Source organism: Antedon bifida, chromosome 6, assembly GCF_963402885.1.
Source record: "Antedon bifida chromosome 6, ecAntBifi1.1, whole genome shotgun sequence".
Lineage (NCBI taxonomy): Eukaryota > Metazoa > Echinodermata > Crinoidea > Comatulida > Antedonidae > Antedon > Antedon bifida.
Window position 1 is genome coordinate 7,948,808 of NC_136231.1, and position 21,406 is coordinate 7,970,213.

At 30.7% G+C, this 21,406-nt stretch overlaps 1 protein-coding gene across 1 annotated transcript in view; it reads left to right on the forward strand.

Moving 5' to 3' along the window:
• Positions 1-442: 442 nt before the first annotated feature.
• LOC144845569 (receptor-type tyrosine-protein phosphatase delta-like) overlaps positions 443-21,406 on the forward strand; it is a 45,281-nt gene continuing 24,317 nt past the window's right edge. The window contains exons 1-9 of the mRNA XM_078702992.1: positions 443-588; positions 1,801-2,142; positions 15,137-15,391; positions 15,816-15,947; positions 17,312-17,455; positions 18,232-18,363; positions 19,549-19,695; positions 20,197-20,484; positions 20,965-21,288. Of these exons, the coding sequence (XP_078559118.1) occupies positions 531-588; positions 1,801-2,142; positions 15,137-15,391; positions 15,816-15,947; positions 17,312-17,455; positions 18,232-18,363; positions 19,549-19,695; positions 20,197-20,484; positions 20,965-21,288 (1,822 nt within the window). The 5' untranslated portion in view covers positions 443-530. The remainder of the gene's footprint in view (positions 589-1,800; positions 2,143-15,136; positions 15,392-15,815; positions 15,948-17,311; positions 17,456-18,231; positions 18,364-19,548; positions 19,696-20,196; positions 20,485-20,964; positions 21,289-21,406) is intronic.

The following is a 21,406-nucleotide window of genomic DNA, read 5'->3' on the forward strand; positions in this document are numbered from 1 at the left end:
AACAATCTTCGTTGATTATAAATCGTATGATAGTAATTAAAACCTAGATTCACGTTATACTTGCTATTTAATAATACTAAGTATAAATGAAACAAATAAACACAATATTTAACTTGAAGGCGAACATTCATTTTTTCAGAGAATGGTTTAGTTTTCTCAAGTTTCAGCATCTAAATATTCGTGTTTTTATCCATTCTAACAATCCTAATTTTGCTCCATGATTGGAATTTCATTTTGTATATATAACATTTTATTTGTAACATATTTTGTTGGCGATTTCGATCGTGTTTCTTCTTTTCATTTATTATTTAATCTTAAATCATTGCTGCCGTCCTGGTCACCCAAGTTTCAATTTACATATTCATTAGGTTTAATTGACTTATCGACCAATAAGATTGTTTGAGCCAAATTTGACGGTCGGTTGCACTTACAGCATTTGCGTAGGCCTACTTTTGGTAGACTTCCGCAAAACAATGAAGTTACTATCTTCAAGAAGATAAGAAAAAGGCAGTACAATATAATATTATCAAATGGCCATCCTCAAAATATTTGTTTTGGTAATATTCTGTGTTTTTTCGGTTGTCAATGGTAAGTTGTTTTATTTTATAAGCACCAGGTTACCGTGTACTGTTGTGAGCTTAGTTACAATATGAGTCGTAGACGAGGCGATGATGTTTGTCTTCCTTGACCCAAACGTGTGCCTCTACTACTAGCCTGCTAAAGGTACTGTGATTTCAGCTTTGGTATATTCTCTGTTAAACCAGGAAATAAACTCAAAATTGTAAACAACGTCGTTTTCAAATTAAATCTCTTAATGTTGGATCTAATTTAAAATATAAATGTGTGGTCAAAAACTACAATCTTTGTTTTTATTTTTATAAATATAACATTTTGCATAAATTAAATCAAAATAGAATTATATATGTTTTTGGACACCTGTGTTTAAAATGTATATATATTATATTCACTTGCACTGATAAAGGGCTAGTGTTGCCCGAAAGCTCTGCTAACTTTTCTGGCTGTTTTACTTTATCGTTTTGATTTAGATTTTCGCTTTTTTTTTTGTATCCCCATTGAGATCCAGCCACTGATACCCACAGCATTGTCATTTTTTCAGTAATTTTCCTTTGGATTTATATTATATTGAGTGTTAGGCCTATATAATTGTTTAATTATGCGATATTAAGACCCTGTAGCACCACTTTATATTGACATTTCTTATTTCACAAAATTTGTTATGCTAAATCAATGTATATACATCGTTTATCACTGTTTATTTACAACATTGCAAAATGACCTGATCCAAAACCTTGTAACCAGTACAGGGAAGAGTGTACTTTCACCTGTTATTATGATTCCATAGATCACCAAAACTATGACAAAACCTTGTATGCCATTTTTAAAATATAAAATAATCCAAAATACGTATTAACAACCAAAATTGTATTCATTTCTTTATATTTTATCAAAACTGGGGTATTTTTACGATTCATTATTAATTTACAACACATATACAAAAAACATGAAAGACAAAGATTTGTGTCTGTAAATTTATTTTTTGATAGAATAGGAAAAGATGAGAAAATTTTAAAGAAAGAAAAAATAATAAACTGTTATAATTCTGTTATTTGAACTTGGTGTAGATGGATTACTGTCTTTTGTATTACTTTGGTTTCACATTACACAGTATTTAAATCTGATATTCGATGCAGCACTTACACTATTTATATACTGTATCCCCATCGAGATGATAATATTGTACACAAAATGATGAGAATATTTTTTACATTTTTTTAAAAGGTAATATTGCTGATCAAACATGTTTTAGTAGTAAACCTGTTCGCTCACTTGATCCCAAAGCTGATGGTGCTTTTGTTGGTAGCTATATTGAGTATGTAGAAGATCCACAAACACTCACCGTAGCATTTGGGCGGATAGTGGATACTGGAGGTGGTGCTATCATACAAACAGCAGTTCCAGCAACATATGAAAGACATTTTAAAAACAAGCGCTATGTTTACAGGCAATATTTGTCAGTACTAACTGGCACTCACAGAGTTGGTGCTTTCTTTTGTAATGTGACCGGGTTGAGAAATCAAACTTCACCATCATACATTCCTGTTATTATATTAGCAAGGGACGGTTAGTCTTTTTAAAATTCATTGATTGTGGCATCATAAATGTAATGAGATATAGTTCATTAATTGTAAACTAGTATTAATTTAACATACGTAAGACAGTTTCGTCAAGCTGCCAGCTAGACCGAGACCTAGACTTCATCAGTTGTCTGTTACTACGATAATAATTAGGTGATCATTTAGAATAAAATGATCACCTATTGTTATTGTACAAAATCTTTATTGTTGTTTTTGTTATTAGGTGATCATTTAGAATAAAATGATCACCTATTGTTATTGTATCAAATCTTTATTCTTCTTCTTATTCTTATTATTTATTTCTCTCTGTACAAATTTGTGTAACAATTATCTCAAAAAGTTAAATGTCAATGATCACAAATTTTTCACAATGTCTTTTAAATACTTTAACTTAACCATAATAAGCTTTTCAGTGTGATCACTCAACCGTGACGTCATTAATACGCGATTTTGTGAAATCACAATATCAATCATATCTCCATAATTCATTATCACATATTAATGAAATTCACTACACGTAAACTTCAGGTCAAGGGTAAAAATATTAGCAAATAAAAACTCGCGCGTTTCAAGGTCATGCGCGTGGAATCGCGCGTTAAAATTTTAAAAAGCTCAAAATTAAGTTTTGATCAATTTAGAGCATGAAATAGGCCATTTGCGTGTTTTAAAAAATTACTGCGCAAAAACATGTTTTTGCGCACGGGATTTTTAAAAAGCGTAAAAAATAAAATTTGATGTACACATCACATTCTACTCATAATCCTTAGTACATTCTCCGACTTTGAGTCCATTCAGACTTAAAATAACGCTATACGAGCACGTTAAAAATGACAAAATGCGCACATTAATTGTACAAAAGTGCTAAAAATGGTAAAAAGTAGGGCCTTTTTAAAATGAATATAACTCTTCAGAATGGAAGATGACCCCCAATTTTTTTAACTTAATATGGAAGCAAATGAGTTGTAGATATAAATGTATATACACATTAGACGTACAAAATGATATGACGTCATCAAAAGGCCACTTGAATTTAAAAATTAGTAATTTTTATCTTTTTGTGTGGGTTATCACATTCAATAGAGCGCATCTCCATTATTTGAACCAAATTTTTGCACAAATTTTAGTATGTGCTTGCTCAATTAATTATCTTTCTCATGAGTTGTCAACATTTTTATTTTGATGACGTCATCACGCGTAAAAACTTAAAAAACCAAGGTCGTGTATTTTCAGCTACACCATACATTTGAATATCTTACAGCTCTTCAGAATTAAAGGTGACCTTGAAGATTATAATTTATTATAAAAGCTGATGAAATGTAGATATGAATTCATATAAAAATTAGGCCTATCGGATGTTGTGACATTATGAAATGGTCAGTTGAAGTTAAAAAGTAGTTTTTTTCTCTCTTTCGTCAAATGTATACAAATTTCAAAGAGCGCGCATTGCGCTTCTACGTGTCAAATTCTCTTCCAATCCGTATATTTATTTGCTCAATTCATTATCTTTCGAAATTGTCATCTTCGAGTTTATTATGATAATTCCATCATACCAACAAATTAGAACATGATGTGGGTCCCGTAATTTCACCTATGCTACACTGTATATAGATATACAGTATATACTGTATTGTATATAACACATAATAGGTACAACTCAGCACTATAAGTGTATATGCATCATGTCATAGGATGGCGTACATTTACGATCGCATGTTAACGTACATGCATGTTTAAAAAATGTTAATTTCATTAAAATGATGAAAATGATCACCTATAATTCGTCAAAGTGACGAATTAAATTCTAGTTTTTTATTCTTTCTGTACACTTTTTGTGTAACAAATATCTCAAAAAGTTAAATGTCAATGATTACCAAAATTTCACAATGTCTTTCAAATACTGTAACTTAGTCATAATAAGCTTTTCAGCGTGATCACTCAACCGTGACGTCATTTATACGCCATTTTGTGAAATCACATTATGAATCATATCTCCATAATTCATTATCACATATTAATGAAATTTACTACACGTAAACTTCAGGTAAAGGTAAAAATATTAGCAAATAAAAACTTGCGCGTTTCAAGGTCATTCGCGTGAAATCGCGCGTTAAAAATTTAAAAAGCTCAAAATTACGTTTTGATCAATTTAGAGCATAAATTAGGCCATTTGCGTGTTTTAAAAAATTACTGCGCAAAAACGTGTTTTTGCGCGTGCGTACATAGAAAGCTTAAAAAATACCAATTTTTTGTACAAATTGCATCCTAGTCATCTTACTTAGTACATTCACTAAATTTGAGTCCATTCCGACTTAAAATAACGCTATACGAGCACGTTAAAAATGACAAAATGCGCACATTAATTGTACAAAAGTGCTAAAAATGGTAAAAAATAAGGCCTTTTTAAAATGAATATAACTCTTCAGAATGGAAGATGACCCCCATTTTTTTTAACTTATTATGGAAGTTAATGAGTTGTAGATATAAATGTATATACCCATTAGACGTACAAAATGGTATGACGTCATCATTTGGCCACATGAATTTTTAAAATAGGGTTTTTTCCCATTTTGTCATAGACCACCATATTCAACAGAGCGTAACTCGCTTATCTGTGCTCGATTTTTTTTAAATGTTTAATATATTCTACCTCAACCAATTATGTTACTTATGAGTTGCCAATATTTTCATTTTGATGACGTCATCACGTCTTAAAATTTGAATAACGATGGTTACGTAATTTCACATACAATGTATATTTGAATACCTTACAGCTCTTCTGAATTAATGTTGACCTTGATAATTATAACTTATTATGAGAGCTGGTTAAATGTAGATATGAATTCATATAAAAATTAAACATATCGAATCTTGTGACGTTATCCTATGGCCAGTTGAAGTTAAAAAGCAATTTTTTCATCTCTTTCGTCAAAGTTATACAAATTTTGAAGAGCGCGCACCGCGCTTCTACGTGCCAAATTTTCTTCTAATTGTTATATTTTATTGCTCAATTCATTATCTTTCGATATTGGTATCCACAAGTTTATTTTCATAATGTCATCAGTGCCAAAAAATTAGAACATGATGTGTGTCCGTAATTTCACTAATGCTACATTGTATAGATATACTGTACATAATGTATGGCATATAATATAGGCACAAATCAGCACTATAGCATATAATAAGATGGCATACATCAACATTTTCCGATTGTATGTTAACATACGTGCATGTTTAAAAAATATTAATGTCAATAAAATGATAAGTATGATCACCTATAATTCGTCAAAGTGACGAATTAAATTCTAGTTAGGTGATCATTTAGAATAAAATGATCACCTATTGTTATTGTATAAAATCTTTATTTATTTTTTTTCTTTTTATTCTTTCTGTACACTTTTTGTGTAACAAATATCTCAAAAAGTTTAATGTCAATGATTACCAAAATTTCACAATGTCTTTTAAATACTTTAACTTAGCCATAATAAGCTTTTCAGCGTGATCACTCATCCGTGACGTCATTTATACGCCATTTTGCGAAATCACATTATCAATCATATCTCCATAATTCATTATCACATAATAATGAAATTCACTACACGTAAACTTCAGGTCAAGGGTAAAAATATTAGCAAATAAAAACACACGCGCACGTAGGGTCATGCGCGTGAAATCGCGCGTTAAAAATTTAAAATGCTCAAAATTAAGTTTTGATCAATTTAGAGCATGAATTAGGCCATTTGCATGTTTCAAAAAATTACTGCGCAAAAACACGTTTTTGCGCGTGCGTACATAGGAAGCGTAAAAAATAAAATTGTTTTGTACAAATTGCATTCTACTCATCTTCCTTAATACATTCACCAAATTTGAGTCCATTCCGACTTAAAATAACGCTATATGAGCACGTTAAAAATGACAAAATGCGCACATTAATTGTATCAAAGTGCTAAAAATGGTAAAAAATAAGGCCTTTTTAAAATGAATATAACTCTTCAGAATGGAAGATGACCCCCATTTTTTTTAACTTATTATGGAAGTTAATGAGTTGTAGATATAAATGTATATACACATTAGACGTACAAAATGGTATGACGTCATCATTGGGCCACATGAATTTTTAAAATAGGGTTTTTTCCCACTTTGTCATAGACCACCATATTCAACAGAGCGCAAGTCGCTTATCTGTGCTCGATTTTTTTTAAATTTTTAATATATTCTACCTCAACCAATTATGTTACTCATGAGTTGCCAATATTTTCATTTTGATGACGTCATCACGTCTTAAAATTTGAATAACGGTGGTTACGTAATTTCACCTACAACGTATAGTTGAATACCTTACAGTTCTTCTGAATTAAAGTTGACCTTGATGTTTATAACTTATTATGATAGCTGGTGAAATGTAGATATGAATGCATATAAAAATTAAGCCTATCGAATGTTATGAAGTTATCATATGGCCAGTTGAAGTTAAAAAGTATTTTTTTCATCTCTTTCTTCAAAGTTATACATATTTTAAAGAGCGCGCACCACACTTCTACGTGCCAAATTGTCTTCCAATTGTTATATTTTATTGCTCAATTCATTATCTTTCGATATTGGTATCCACAAGTTTATTTTGATAATGTCATCAGTGCCAAAAACTTAGAACATGATGTGTGTCCGTAATTTCACCAATGCTACACTGATATAGATATACAGTATATACTGTACATAATGTATATGGCATATAATAGGCACAACTAAGCACTATAAGGGTATAATAGGATGGCATACATCAACATTTTCCGATCGTATGTTAACATACGTGCATGTTTGAAAAATATTGATGTCAATAAATTTATAAAAATGATCACCTATAATTCGTCAAAGTGACGAATTAAATTCTAGTTAGGTGATCATTTAGAATAAAATGATCACCTATTGTTATTGTATAAAATCTTTATTATTATTTTTTTTTTTATTATTTTTTTTCTTTTTATTGTTTCTGTACACTATTTTGTGTAACAATTATCTCAAAAAGTTTAATGTCAATGATTACAAAAATTTCAGAATATCTTTCAAATAATACAACTTAATCCTAATAAGCTTTCCAGCGTGATCACTCATCCGTGACGACATTTATACGCCATTTTGCGAAATCACATTATCAATCATATCTCCATAATTCATTATCACATATTAATGAAATTCACTACACGTAAACTTCAGATCAAGGGTAAAAATATTAGCAAATAAAAACGCACGCGCACGTAGGTTCATGCGCGTGATATCGCGCGTTAAAAATTTAAAACGCTCAAAATTAAGTTTTGATCAATTTAGAGCATGAATTAGGCCATTTGCGTGTTTCAAAAAATTACTGCGCAAAAATGCGTTTTTGCGCGCGCGATACTTAAAAAGCGTAAAAAATATGAATTTTTTTTACAAATCTCATTCTACTCACCATCCTTAGTACATTCACCAAATTTGAGTCAGTTCCGACTTAAAATAACGCTATACGAGCACGTTAAAAATGACAAAATGCGCACATTTATTTTACAAAAGTTCTGAAAATGGTGAAAAATAGGTCTTTTTTAAAATGAAAATAATTCTTCAGAATGCAAGATGACCCCCGATTTTTTTAACTTATTCTGGAAGCCATTGAGTTGTAGATATGAATTCATGTACACATTTTACGTACAAAATGTTTTGACGTCATCAAATGGCCACTTGAATTTAAAAATTAGGATTTGTTATCTTTTTGTGTAGATTATCACATTCAACAGAGCGCATCTTGGTTATGTGTGCTCGAATTTCGCACAACTTTCAGTATGTGCTTGCTTAATTAATTATCTTTATCATGAGTTGACACTATCTTCATTTTAATGACGTCATCACGCGTAAAAACTTGAATAACGTAGGCCGTGTAATTTCACCTTCGCAGTAAATTTGAATATCTTACAGCTCTTCAAAATTGAAGGTTACCTTGATGATTATAATTTATTATGAAAGCTGATGAAATGTAGATATTAATTCATATAAAAATTAAGCCTATCGGATGTTGTGACGTTAACTTATGGCCAGTTGAAGTGAAAAAGTAGTTTTTTCATATTTTTCGTCAAAGTTATACACAATTCAAAGAGCGCGCACAGCGCTTCTACGTGCCAAATTTTTTTCCAAATCTTATATTTTTTTGCTCAATTAATTATCTTTCGAAATTGTCATCTTAAAGTTTAGTTTGATAACGTCATCATGCCAAAAAATTAGAACATGTGTCCCGCAATTTCACCTATGCTACACTGTATATAGATATACAGTATATACTGTACATATTGTATATGGCATATAGGCACAACTCAGCACTATAAGCATATAATAGGATGGCATACATCAACATTTTCCGATCGTATGTTAACGTACGTGCATGTTTAAAAAAAAATTAATTTCAGTAAAATGATAAAAATGATCACCTATAATTCGTCAAAGTGACGAATTAAATTCTAGTTAGGTGATCATTTAGAATAAAATGATCACCTATTGTTATTGTATAAAATCTTTATTATTATTTTTTTTTTTTTTCTTTTTATTGTTTCTGTACACTATTTTGTGTAACAATTATCTCAAAAAGTTTAATGTCAATGATTACAAAAATTTCAGAATATCTTTCAAATAATATAACTTAATCCTAATAAGCTTTCCAGCGTGATCACTCATCCGTGACGACATTTATACGCCATTTTGCGAAATCACATTATCAATCATATCTCCATAATTCATTATCACATAATAATGAAATTCACTACACGTAAACTTCAGATCAAGGGTAAAAATATTAGCAAATAAAAACGCACGCGCACGTAGGTTCATGCGCGTGATATCGCGCGTTAAAAATTTAAAACGCTCAAAATTAAGTTTTGATCAATTTAGAGCATGAATTAGGCCATTTGCGTGTTTCAAAAAATTACTGCGCAAAAATGCGTTTTTGCGCGCGCGATACTTAAAAAGCGTAAAAAACATGAATTTTTTTTACAAATCTCATTCTACTCACCATCCTTAGTACATTCACCAAATTTGAGTCAGTTCCGACTTAAAATAACGCTATACGAGCACGTTAAAAATGACAAAATGCGCACATTAATTTTACAAAAGTTCTGAAAATGGTGAAAAATAGGTCTTTTTTAAAATGAAAATAATTCTTCAGAATGCAAGATGACCCCCGATTTTTTTAACTTATTCTGGAAGCCATTGAGTTGTAGATATGAATTCATGTACACATTTTACGTACAAAATGTTTTGACGTCATCAAATGGCCACTTGAATTTAAAAATTAGGATTTGTTATCTTTTTGTGTAGATTATCACATTCAACAGAGCGCATCTTGGTTATGTGTGCTCGAATTTCGCACAACTTTCAGTATGTGCTTGCTTAATTAATTATCTTTATCATGAGTTGACACTATCTTCATTTTAATGACGTCATTACGCGTAAAAACTTGAATAACGTAGGCCGTGTAATTTCACCTTCGCAGTAAATTTGAATATCTTACAGCTCTTCAGAATTGAAGGTTACCTTGATGATTATAATTTATTATGAAAGCTGATGAAATGTAGATATTAATTCATATAAAAATTAAGCCTATCGGATGTTGTGACGTTAACATATGGCCAGTTGAAGTGAAACAGTAGTTTTTTCATATTTTTCGTCAAAGTTATACACAATTCAAAGAGCGCGCACAGCGCTTCTACGTGCCAAATTTTTTTCCAAATCTTATATTTTTTTGCTCAATTAATTATCTTTCGAAATTGTCATCTTAAAGTTTAGTTTGATAACGTCATCATGCCAAAAAATTAGAACATGTGTGTCCCGTAATTTCACCTATGCTACACTGTATATAGATATACAGTATATACTGTACATATTGTATATGGCATATAGGCACAACTCAGCACTATAAGCATATAATAGGATGGCATACATCAACATTTTCCGATCGTATGTTAACGTACGTGCATGTTTAAAAAAAATTTATTTCAGTAAAATGATAAAAATGATCACCTATAATTCGTCAAAGTGACGAATTAAATTCTAGTGAGAAATTGTTTTTGTAAAACAAAAAATGTTTCTTCGCAATTTCTTTCTGTACAGATTTTGTGTAACAAATATCTCAAAAAGTTTAATGTCAATGATTACCAAAATGTCTGAATGTCTTTCAAATACTTTAACTTAGTCCTAATAAGCTTTTCAGCGTGATCACTCATCCGTGACGTCATTTAGACGCCATTTTGTGAAATCACATTATCAATCATATCTCCATAACTCATTATCACATATTAATGAAATTCACTACACGTAAACTTTAGGTCAAGGGTAAAAATATTAACAAATAAAAACGCGCGCACACGTAGGGTCATGCGCGTGAAATCGCGCGTTAAAAATTTAAAAAGCTCAAAATTAAGTTTTGATCAATTTAGAGCATGAATTAGGCCATTTGCGTGTTTCAAAAAATTACTGCGCAAAAAAATAGTTTGCGCGCGCGATACTTACAAAGCGTAAAAAAATGCAATTTTTTTATACAAATCGCATTCTACTCACCAGCCTTAGTACATTCCCCAAATTTGAGTCAGTTCCAACTTAAAATAACGATATACGAGCAGGTTAAAAATGACAAAATGCGCAAATTAATTGCATCAAAGTGCTGAAAATTGTGAAAAATAAGGCCTTTTTAAAATGAATATAAATCTTCAGAATGGCAGGTGACCCCTAATTTTTTTAACTTATTCGGGAAGCCATTGGGTTGTAGATACATATTCATGTACACATTAGACGTACAAAATGGTATGACGTCATCAAATGGCCACTTGAATTTAAAAATTAGTAATTTTTATCTTTTTCTGTGGGTTATCACATTCAATAGAGCGCATCTCCGTTATTTGAGCCCGATTTTCGCAAAAATTTTAGAATGTGCTTGCTGAATTGATTATCTTTCTCATGGGTTGTAAACATTTTTATTTTGATGACGTCATCACGCGTAAAAACTTGAATAACCTAGGTCGTGTAATTTTAGCTACACCATACATTTGAATATCTAATAGCTCTTCAGAATTAAAGGTGACCTTGAAGATTATAACTTTTTATGAAAGCTGTTGAAATGTAGATATGAATTCATATAAAAATTAAGCCTATCGGATGTTATGATGTTATCATATGGCCAGTTGAAGTTAAAACGTAGTTTTTAGATTTCTTTAGTCGAAGTTATACAAATTTCAATGAGCGCGCATTGCGCTTCTACGTATCAAATTCTCTTCCAATCCTTATATTTATTTGCTCAATTCATTAAATTGTCATCTTCGAGTTTATTTTGATAATTCCATCATACCAACAAATTTGAACATGATGGTGGGTCCCATAATTTTACCTATGCTACACTGTATATAGATATACAGTATATACTGTATATATTGTATATGACACATAATAGGTACAACTCAGCACTATAAGTGTATATGCATCATGTCATAGGATGGCGTACATCAGCTTTTTACGATCGTATGTTAAAGTACGTGCATGTTTAAAAAATGTTAATTTCATTAAAATGATAAAAATGATCACCTATAATTCGTCAAAGTGACGAATTAAATTCTAGTTGTTATTAGGTGATCATTTAGAATAAAATGATCACCTATTGTTATTGTACTTGCATTAAAATATTTTTCTTCTTTCTGTACACTTTTTGTGTAACAAATATCTCAAAAAGTTAAATGTCAATGATTACCAAAATTTCACAATGTCTTTCAAATACTGTAACTTAGTCCTAATAAGCTTTTCAGCGTGATCACTCATCCGTGACGTCATTTATACGCCATTTTGTGAAATCACATTATCAATCATATCTCCATAATTCATCATCACATATCATTGAAATTCACTACACGTAAACTTCAGGTCAAGGGTAAAAATATTAGCAAATAAAAACGCACGTGCACGTTGGGTCATGCGCGTGAAATCGCGCGTTGAAAATTAAAAAAGCTCAAAATTACGTTTTGATCAATTTAGAGCATGAATTAGGCCATTTGCGTGTTTTAAAAAATTACTGCGCAAAAACACGTTTTTGCGCGTGCGTACATAGAAAGCGTGAAAAATACCAATTTTTTGTACAAATTGCATTCTACTCATCTTCCTTAGTACATTCACCAAATTTGAGTCCATTTCGACTTAAAATACTGCTATACGAGCAGGTTAAAAATGACAAAATGCGCACATTAATTGTACAAAAGTGCTAAAAATGGTAAAAAATAAGGCCTTTTTAAAATGAATATAACTCTTCAGAATGGAAGGTGACCCCCAATTTTTTTAACTTATTATGGAAGCCAATGAGTTGTAGATATAAGTGTATATACACATTAGACGTACAAAATGGTACAACGTCATCATTTGGCCACATGAATTTTAAAAATAGGGTTTTTACCTCTTTTGTCATAGACCACCATATTCAACAGAGCGCAACTTGCTTATCTGTGATCGATTTTCTTTTAATTTTTAATATATTCTACTTCAGCAATTATGTTACTCATGAGTTGCCAATATTTTCATTTTGATGACGTCTTAAAATTTGAATAACGGTGGTTACGTAATTTCACCTACAACGTATAGTTGAATACCTTACAGTTCTTCTGAATTAAAGTTGACCTTGATGTTTATAACTTATTATGATAGCTGGTGAAATGTAGATATGAATGCATATAAAAATTAAGCCTATCGAATGTTATGAAGTTATCATATGGCCAGTTGAAGTTAAAAAGTAGTTTTTTCATCTCTTTTGTCAAAGTTATACACATTTTAAAGAGCGCGCACCGCGCTTCTACGTGCCAAAGTTTCTTCCAATTGTTATATTTTATTGCTTAATTCATTATCTTTCGATATTGGTATCCACAAGTTTATTTTGATAATGTCATCAGTGCCAAAAACTTAGAACATGATGTGTGTCCGTAATTTCACCAATGCTACACTGTATATAGATATACAGTATACTGTACATAATGTGATATGACATATAATAGGCACAACTAAGCACTATAAGCGTATAATAGGATGGCATACATCAACATTTTCAGATTGTATGTTAACATACGTGCATGTTTAAAAAATATTAATGTCAATAAATTTTAAAAAATGATCACCTATAATTCGTCAAAGTGACGAATTAAATTCTAGTTATTCTTCTTTCTGTACACTTTTTGTGTAACAATTATCTCAAAAAGTTAAATGTCAATGATCACAAATTTTTTACAATGTCTTTTAAATACTTGAACTTAACCATAGTAAGCTTTTCAGCGTGATCACTCAACCGTGACGTCATTAATACGCGATTTTGTGAAATCACACTATCAATCATATCTCCATAACTCTTTATCACATATCAATAAAATTCACTATACGTAAACTTCAGGTGAAGGATAAAAATATTAACAAATAAAAACTTACGTTTTTCAAGGTCATGCATGTGAAATTGCGTGTTAAAAATTTAAAAAGCTCCAAATTAAGTTTTGATAAATTTAGAGCATGAATTAGGCCATTTGCGTGTTTAAAAAAATTACTGCGCAAAAATGCGTTTTTGCGCGCGCAATTTTTAAAATGCGTAAAAATATGATTTTTTTTTACAAATCGCATTCTACTCACCATCCTTAGTACATTCACCAAATTTGAGTCTGTTCCGACTTAAAATAACGCTATACGAGCACGTTCAAAATGACAAAATGCGCACAATAATTTCACAAAAGTTCTGAAAATGGTGAAAAATAGGTCTTCTTTAAAATGAAAATAACTCTTCAGAATGCAAGATGACCCCCAATTTTTTTAACTTATTCGGGAAGCCATTGAGTTGCAGATATGAATTCATGTACACATTTGACGTACAAAATGTTGTGATGTCATCAAATGGCCACTTGAATTTAAAATTATGTTTTTTTTCTCTTTCGTCATATTTTATCACATTCAATAGAACGCATCTCTGTTATTTTGGGCACGATTTTCGCTCAAATTTTAGTATGTGATTGCTTAATTAATTGACTTTCTCATGAATTGCCACTATTTTTATTTTGATGACGTCATCATGCTTAAAAACTGGAATAACGTAGGTCGTGTAATTTCACCTTCACGGTAAAATTGAATATCTTACAGCTCTTCAGAATTGAAGGTTACCTTGATGATTATAATTTATTATCAAAGCTGATGATATGTAGATATGAATTCATATAAAAATCAAGCCTATCGGATGTTGTGATGTTAACATATGGCCAGTTGAAGTTAAAAAGTAGTTTTTTCATCTTTTTCGTTTAAGTTATACAAATTTCAAATAGCACGCACAGCGCTTCTACGTGCCAAATTCTCTTCCAATTCTTATATTTATTTGCTCAATTCTTTATCTTTCGAAATTGTCATCTTCGAGTTTATTTTGATAATTCCATCATACCAAAAAATTTGAAAATGATGTGTGTCCCGTAATTTCACCTATGCTACACTGTATATAGATATACAGTATGTACTGTACATATTGTATATGGCATATAATAGGCACAACTCAGCACTATAAGCGTATACAGTAATAGGATGGCATACATCAATATTTTCCGATCGTATGTTAACGTACATGCATGTTTTAAAAAAAATTAATTTCAGTAAAATGATAAAAATGATCACCTATAATTCGTCAAAGTGACGAATTAAATTCTAGTTTAATATTATAATAGTAATTGTAATAATAATTGTAATTGCATGTTATTGGCAAAAGTATCAAGTAATGTAACCCTCAGGCCATGAGACCATTAAAAAATAGCATAGTATTCAAAGTGTTCACAACCAATTTGTATAGCAGTAACACAAGTCCTTATTATTTTCTATGTGTACAGTATATATTTTATATTTTTTGTTTTTCTATTATATTTTATATTTTTAGTGAAGCTAATAATTAAAAATGATGAAAAAACTCATAAAAATTTTTTTTGCAGCATATATAAAACCTGAAAGGCAAACACAGACAGTAAGTTTTGGAGAAACTGCTACAGTAAAAATGACTTTAACGGAGGAAGGTGATGCAGAAGAACTGAGATGGCGACTCAATGGAAATGTTATTGACAGCTGGTCTGGTTCCAGCGATATCACAATTCCATATGTCACAAAAGATGACAGTGGTATATATGAATGCTACCTAAACGGCAGAAGACAGGAAAGTAAACATGCCATTGTAAGACTTATTGTACGAGGTATGTATTAAATTAATGAAGTTGTTTCACATTCTATTATATGGCTCTCATCCAAATTGTTTATTTATTAACACAATAAAATAATGTCTTTGGTTGTTATTCTTCCTGACTAATGTTTTTCTTTTCATATTATTAGACTACAGTAGACTTCAATATTCATATTCTTGTGTGGAAAGAATCATATCGTATCTATCATATATCGTATTACTAAATTTGATCTAATCACCAACCATAATGAAAATCTGGTACATTTTTTCTACTACCAATTATGTTTCCAGTTGACTGATTACAACATTTTTGGAGTACAGTACTTTAATACTTAAGACTATTTCCATCAAAGGTTACATAAATCATCATTAAAGCATTGTGATACATTTCTTCATTTTCATAATTTATTCATTCATGTTTTTAATACTTCATGCAGGTTGCTCAGCCTCTCATTATGGTACTGATTGTCAGAACTTCTGTCCTACATGTTATAATGGTGGTGTGTGTGATGATGTCTCTGGACTCTGTGTATGTCCACCAGGATTCAAAGGAGAAGACTGTAGTGAAGGTATAGAAAAATACATGTGTCATTGATTAATAATGGTATTTTTAAAATTTGGTACAAAATAATATAATAGTGACCTTAAAATGTTTTTTTGGATTGGCAACAATCTGCCCAACTAGTGCACTGTGTCCCTTTCACAGTCCGAATACACTTGTTTGTTATTTGAAATAAATTTTGGAAAACTCGCTCACCAATAGTACAGAGCAACATGAAACCTGTAAGTAATTAATATAAAAAATTTATATTTGGTTTTATATTTTTATATAAGTGTGGAATCTCTTGGTTTTCGAGATTTAGATGCCTACAGTGTATGCTTGTTTGTCCCTCTATAATCTCTTTGGATGCATACAGGCTGAATTGTAGTTGTTGGCCAGACCAGTTTATATAATTCAGCCCAGACTTGATATTATTTTGACGTTTACAACTCTCACAGTATATGCTCTATTACAAATATTTTTGTAAAATCGTGACCTCATGTTTTTTGCTGTCGTGGACATTTATTAGGATCAATTGTAGCAAATTTATTTATCTTATAATTTTCTGGACCAGATCAGCTTTCTTTCTTCGATTAGTATTGTCAAATTTAAATCCTTAAGTCTGTCCTCATATTTCTTAAATCGCTAACCAATCTAGTTGATCTCTGTTTGGTCACAAACAAGGGAGACCAATAACTACCACCATACTCAAGAGACGGTCTTTATAAGATCAGCTCTCTTTCTTCATTAGTATTGTAATTTTTTTTTTGTCTTATTATAGACCTATACAGACACATATATCCTTTGCTAATGTTTAAAAGATCTAAAAATTATGATACGGTATACTAATACTGTATTACAGTATTATATTAAAATTTTTATACCTATTACAATTATCAATGATGTTTAAAAAAATGTCCTGTTTCTGAGGGTGTCTAGAAAACTCAGATCTCAGATTTATCTGAGATTTCTTGATCTAGAAAACTCAGATATCTGACTTTTCTAGATATAGAAAACTCAGTTATCAAGATCTGACTTTTCAGATCACCAAATGGATCATTCCATTATTATCAGAGGGTAGCTTGTTTGAAATACTACAGTATTATACGTTTTCTTACTAACAATAAAAATGATTGTAACTTGTAGTAGCAGCCTACAACTTAAATCATAAAGAAATACAGTATACACCTTTTAAAATGTAGGCTTGACATCCATTCTGGAACTAGAAAACTCAGATATATCTGAGACCTGAGTTTTCTAGATCTGAGTTTTCTAGACACCCTGTTTCTGATGATAAAAAATTATAATTTATTGTGAAAATGGTATCTCGATTTACTAATACTATATTTAAAAAAAAATTATTATTAAAATGTAAAATTTGTTTAATGATAGGTTGTGGAAATAACCATTGGGGAAGAACATGTGTCAATCTGTGTAGCAGTGGCAATCCTGGTTGTCCGGGTCAAATGGGATGTGTTCCTGATCCATTAGGATGCTCTTGTATGGCTGGTTATAAAGATCTTGACTGCAAAGGAAGTAAGTAAATATAATGCATTATTTCTTTAGGTTGGCAATAATACAATTTAAATAATATTTTTTTTTACGCTTTGCAAATGAGATTAAATTAGTAACTCTGTAGCTTCTATTATAAATTTACAAAAGGGAATAATTCAGTAATTACATGGTACAGGTGTCATGTCAAATGTTCCAATTTTATCATTACTATATTTTGTAATAAGATAAAAATATGTGGCTACACTTTTTTCCAGCTGCACCCCTTGCTGAAATAGTAATATTTTTCACAATTAAAAGCTGATCTTTTCTAGATTTGTGGTTTTTTAAACAGCCATACAACCATAATTATGTCTATTAAATAATGTATATTTTATTGTGAATAATTTTCTGACCTTGTGGAAACTAAATACAGTAGCAAGGATCTTATATTCTCACTTTACAAAATGTAATGTATAGTAGAATAAACATATTAACATTTTTTTATTTTAGCAATAGTACAACATTAATATTTTGAGTGAGTTTTGAGTTGGAGATCCATAGTTCAAATATTGTTACATAGTACAACATGTTGTATTTTATACCACTTTAACAAGAATTCTATTTGTAATATAACATTATTCCACTTTAAAATATATATGCTTCATGTATTATGTAGTGTTTAAAAAAAATCAAGTTCTAGTTGCTGAATTGAACCAATAAAATTATTGAACATTACCATAGAGTTTTCGTTTTTCGTAATGAAAACCACTTCAAACTTACAAACAGCAAAACAATTGTTGTTATCATATTTTCCACAGCCTGTGGGACAGGGTATTATGGATCAACGTGTAGTGAACAATGTCACTGTGCTCCTGGTGTGACATGTGATCCAAGCAGAGGCTGTCCAGATGGACCATGTGAGGCTGGATATTCTGGAACAAACTGTCAAGGTTTTAAGATTTATGTTTTTATTGAAATAAAATGTTTTCTGTGATTGTACCATTCTCATTCATTTATGATAACAATTTGTCAAATAACAAACTATGCTTACCTAATTTACCTCCGCCAAGGAGGTATATGTAATCGGTCGCGTGGGTTTGTTTGTCTGTCTGTTTGTTTGTTTGTTTGTTAGCAGGATTACTCAAAAAGTAATTATAAGATCTTTACCAAAATGAATATACAGATAGATATATGATCAGGGACCATTCCATTAAATTTTGGGACCATGGTCCCAATTCTGGACCACTTTTTAGTATACTTTTCAGACCTGCTAGTGTTAAAAGATAGGACAGAATTTTTCAAAAGCCGGCGAGCAGTCTTAAAGTTAACAAGTAAACTTAAATTGCATTTTCTCGAGAACTACTTGTCCAAAAAACTTCATTTTTGTACAAGAGGCAAGAGTTATAATTTGTGATTTGTAATTTTAAAACATAATTTTATTTAATGTGCACTTTTTTTGATGCGAGTAGTTTAAAAAACCTATTTATTTTCAAATTCACTCGTTTGGTTTTCGCGTTGCTGTTCTATTGTTAGTCAACTGAAGCTATTGTTAATTGAAAGGCTTGTTACATAAACCATTACGCCAAACTCGCATATACATGTTTGTAGTGAAATTAGCCTAAATCACAAACAGCATTAAGACACACACAAATAATATATATTATTTTTTTTCCCGGAGAAATCTTATGTAGGAGAATTTTACAGTAGGCGGAGGTATGCACTCTCTGAGTGGCTTTCTAGTTATAGACTTCAAACATCAACATCAAATATTTTTTATTTAGGCCTATATACAAAAATATTAAATGGACTGGTAGAGTATTTTTTGTGCCTTACCTGTGTATATACAGACAAAAGCCTTTGTCTGCGAAGTGAGAGATGCAATATGAAAAAAAACACAATAGCTCTTTGGTACATATTCCCACTTGAGTTTGAGCTTCCCAGACTGTACATAGAACTTTCAACTAAAAACTTATCTGTTTATCCAAGTAAGCAGCACTTACAAAGTACCAACACCAATGTTATGTTGTTTAATAATTATTGACCATAATGTATTAAAATGAAAGTGATAATGTTGATGTTACTTCAGTTTCTTCATGACATGCACTGAAATTGTATCTGTTAAATATTTCGTTTAGTTCCTGACAATTGCACTAATGGATGGTATGGTGATCTATGTAAATACCAGTGTCATTGTGAAGATGATGGACCGTGTGACAGAAACACAGGAAGCTGTGGTGATAGAAAATGTAAACAACCTTGGATTGGATCTGATTGCCAACTTGGTAAGCAATGCTGTTATCAATTTCCATTTGAACGTTCAAAATTTGAATATTGTTATAAAAGACAAAACCTGTACAATCCTCTTTAAAGATGTATTGTCGCCCTGAAAAAATAAATAATTGTTTTTGTTGAATATGCCATTTTAATGTCACATAGGCTTAATAGTTATCCACTTTGACAAAAAATTGGATAAAAAAAATTTTTTTACCTGAAAAAACGGTAATTTAAAGCAAAAAATATTCAAATTGGCTGCAATGGATTTTTGGTTGAATTTAAGCATTTATTTTGTTATTTTATAAGTGAAAACATATATTTGTTGGGGTTTTTTTTATACGGAAGTGATTAACTTTGTTAAAAATAACCTATTCAAAGTTTGATTTAATTAATCTTTATTTTTCATATTTTTGGGGGACAATACATCTTTAACAAATTTACAAGATTTAGATATTTTGTAATGTTTTCTTGATTGCTAGTTTGTTTTACAGTTACTAAATCTTTTTCAGATGGAAGAACAAAAGTCACTTTAGAAGATCCTTCCAGCAACCAAGGTGTAATGTCAGTGACAATCACATGTATTGTCCAGGCTAATCCAATACCTAGTGACGAAGATATCCAAGTATTTCATGGTGATGATATTCTTGGGAATGGTGTGTTTACTGCAACAGAAAGGAGCTATACAAAGACCATAGTGTTTAGTGATATTACTATTGCAGAAGACGATGTTTTTAAATGTCAGGTGCAATCAAATATTTCTAATGATGCACTAACTGAGAAAGTTGTAAAAATTTATGGTAAGTTTTTGTGATTTCAGGTTTATTTTTATTTGATATGTTGCTTTTGACTTTAAATGCCACAGATAAAGAATATTGGAAAACACTCTTTAAATTGTTAATAATAAACCAAACTTTCGGCGTACAGTACTTCAAACCTAAACTTTATAAATTACATTTTAAACTATGAAACAAACTTCAAATTAATCTACAAGTAAACATTTTTTTCATTTAATTATTGTTTTAAGTAGATTGTTTTATTATTTGTTTTTCAAATTAAAGGTAGTGGCATACATTTTGATAAGCTAGATTTTAATTCTTTATTTTCCGTTTTTAATAACACTGTAAAATGTAATAAATAAAAAAATTCTGAAATAAATGAGGATTTAATACAATTTTCAAAAATAAATTTATTTCAAATAGAGGTTGAGCGATTAATTTAGTATCCATTTTTTGTTCAATATCGGTAAAACTTTCGTTTTTGTCACATTTTGATTTCAGATCAGCCAGTAATGACAGTAAAACCCAGTGTGATAGCGTCAAACTCTACAGTTACAGTATCATGGAACGAATGGACAAAATCAGAAGATAATGGAGATGGCCCTGTAATAGGATATTATGTCTGCTATCAACAAACTGGAGAGACCTGGGAACCATGCTCAAATACAGTTACAGGGTTTTCAATTGTTCTCAATATTGATGGAAATAATAATGATGGTTTTCAACGGGGAGTAGAATATGCATTTGGTGTGGCAGCCAAACGCCCTGGAAGCCTAGGAAATGGTACCATCAGCCCATTGACACAATTCATTATTCCATGTCTTCGTAAGTAAAACACCAAAGTTTTTGACATGAAATAAGAAAGTATAGTGTATTAAGATTTCGCCATTCTAGTGCTCTTTTCAAAGGTAGTTTAAAACCTCTCCAGAACCATTGCGATAGT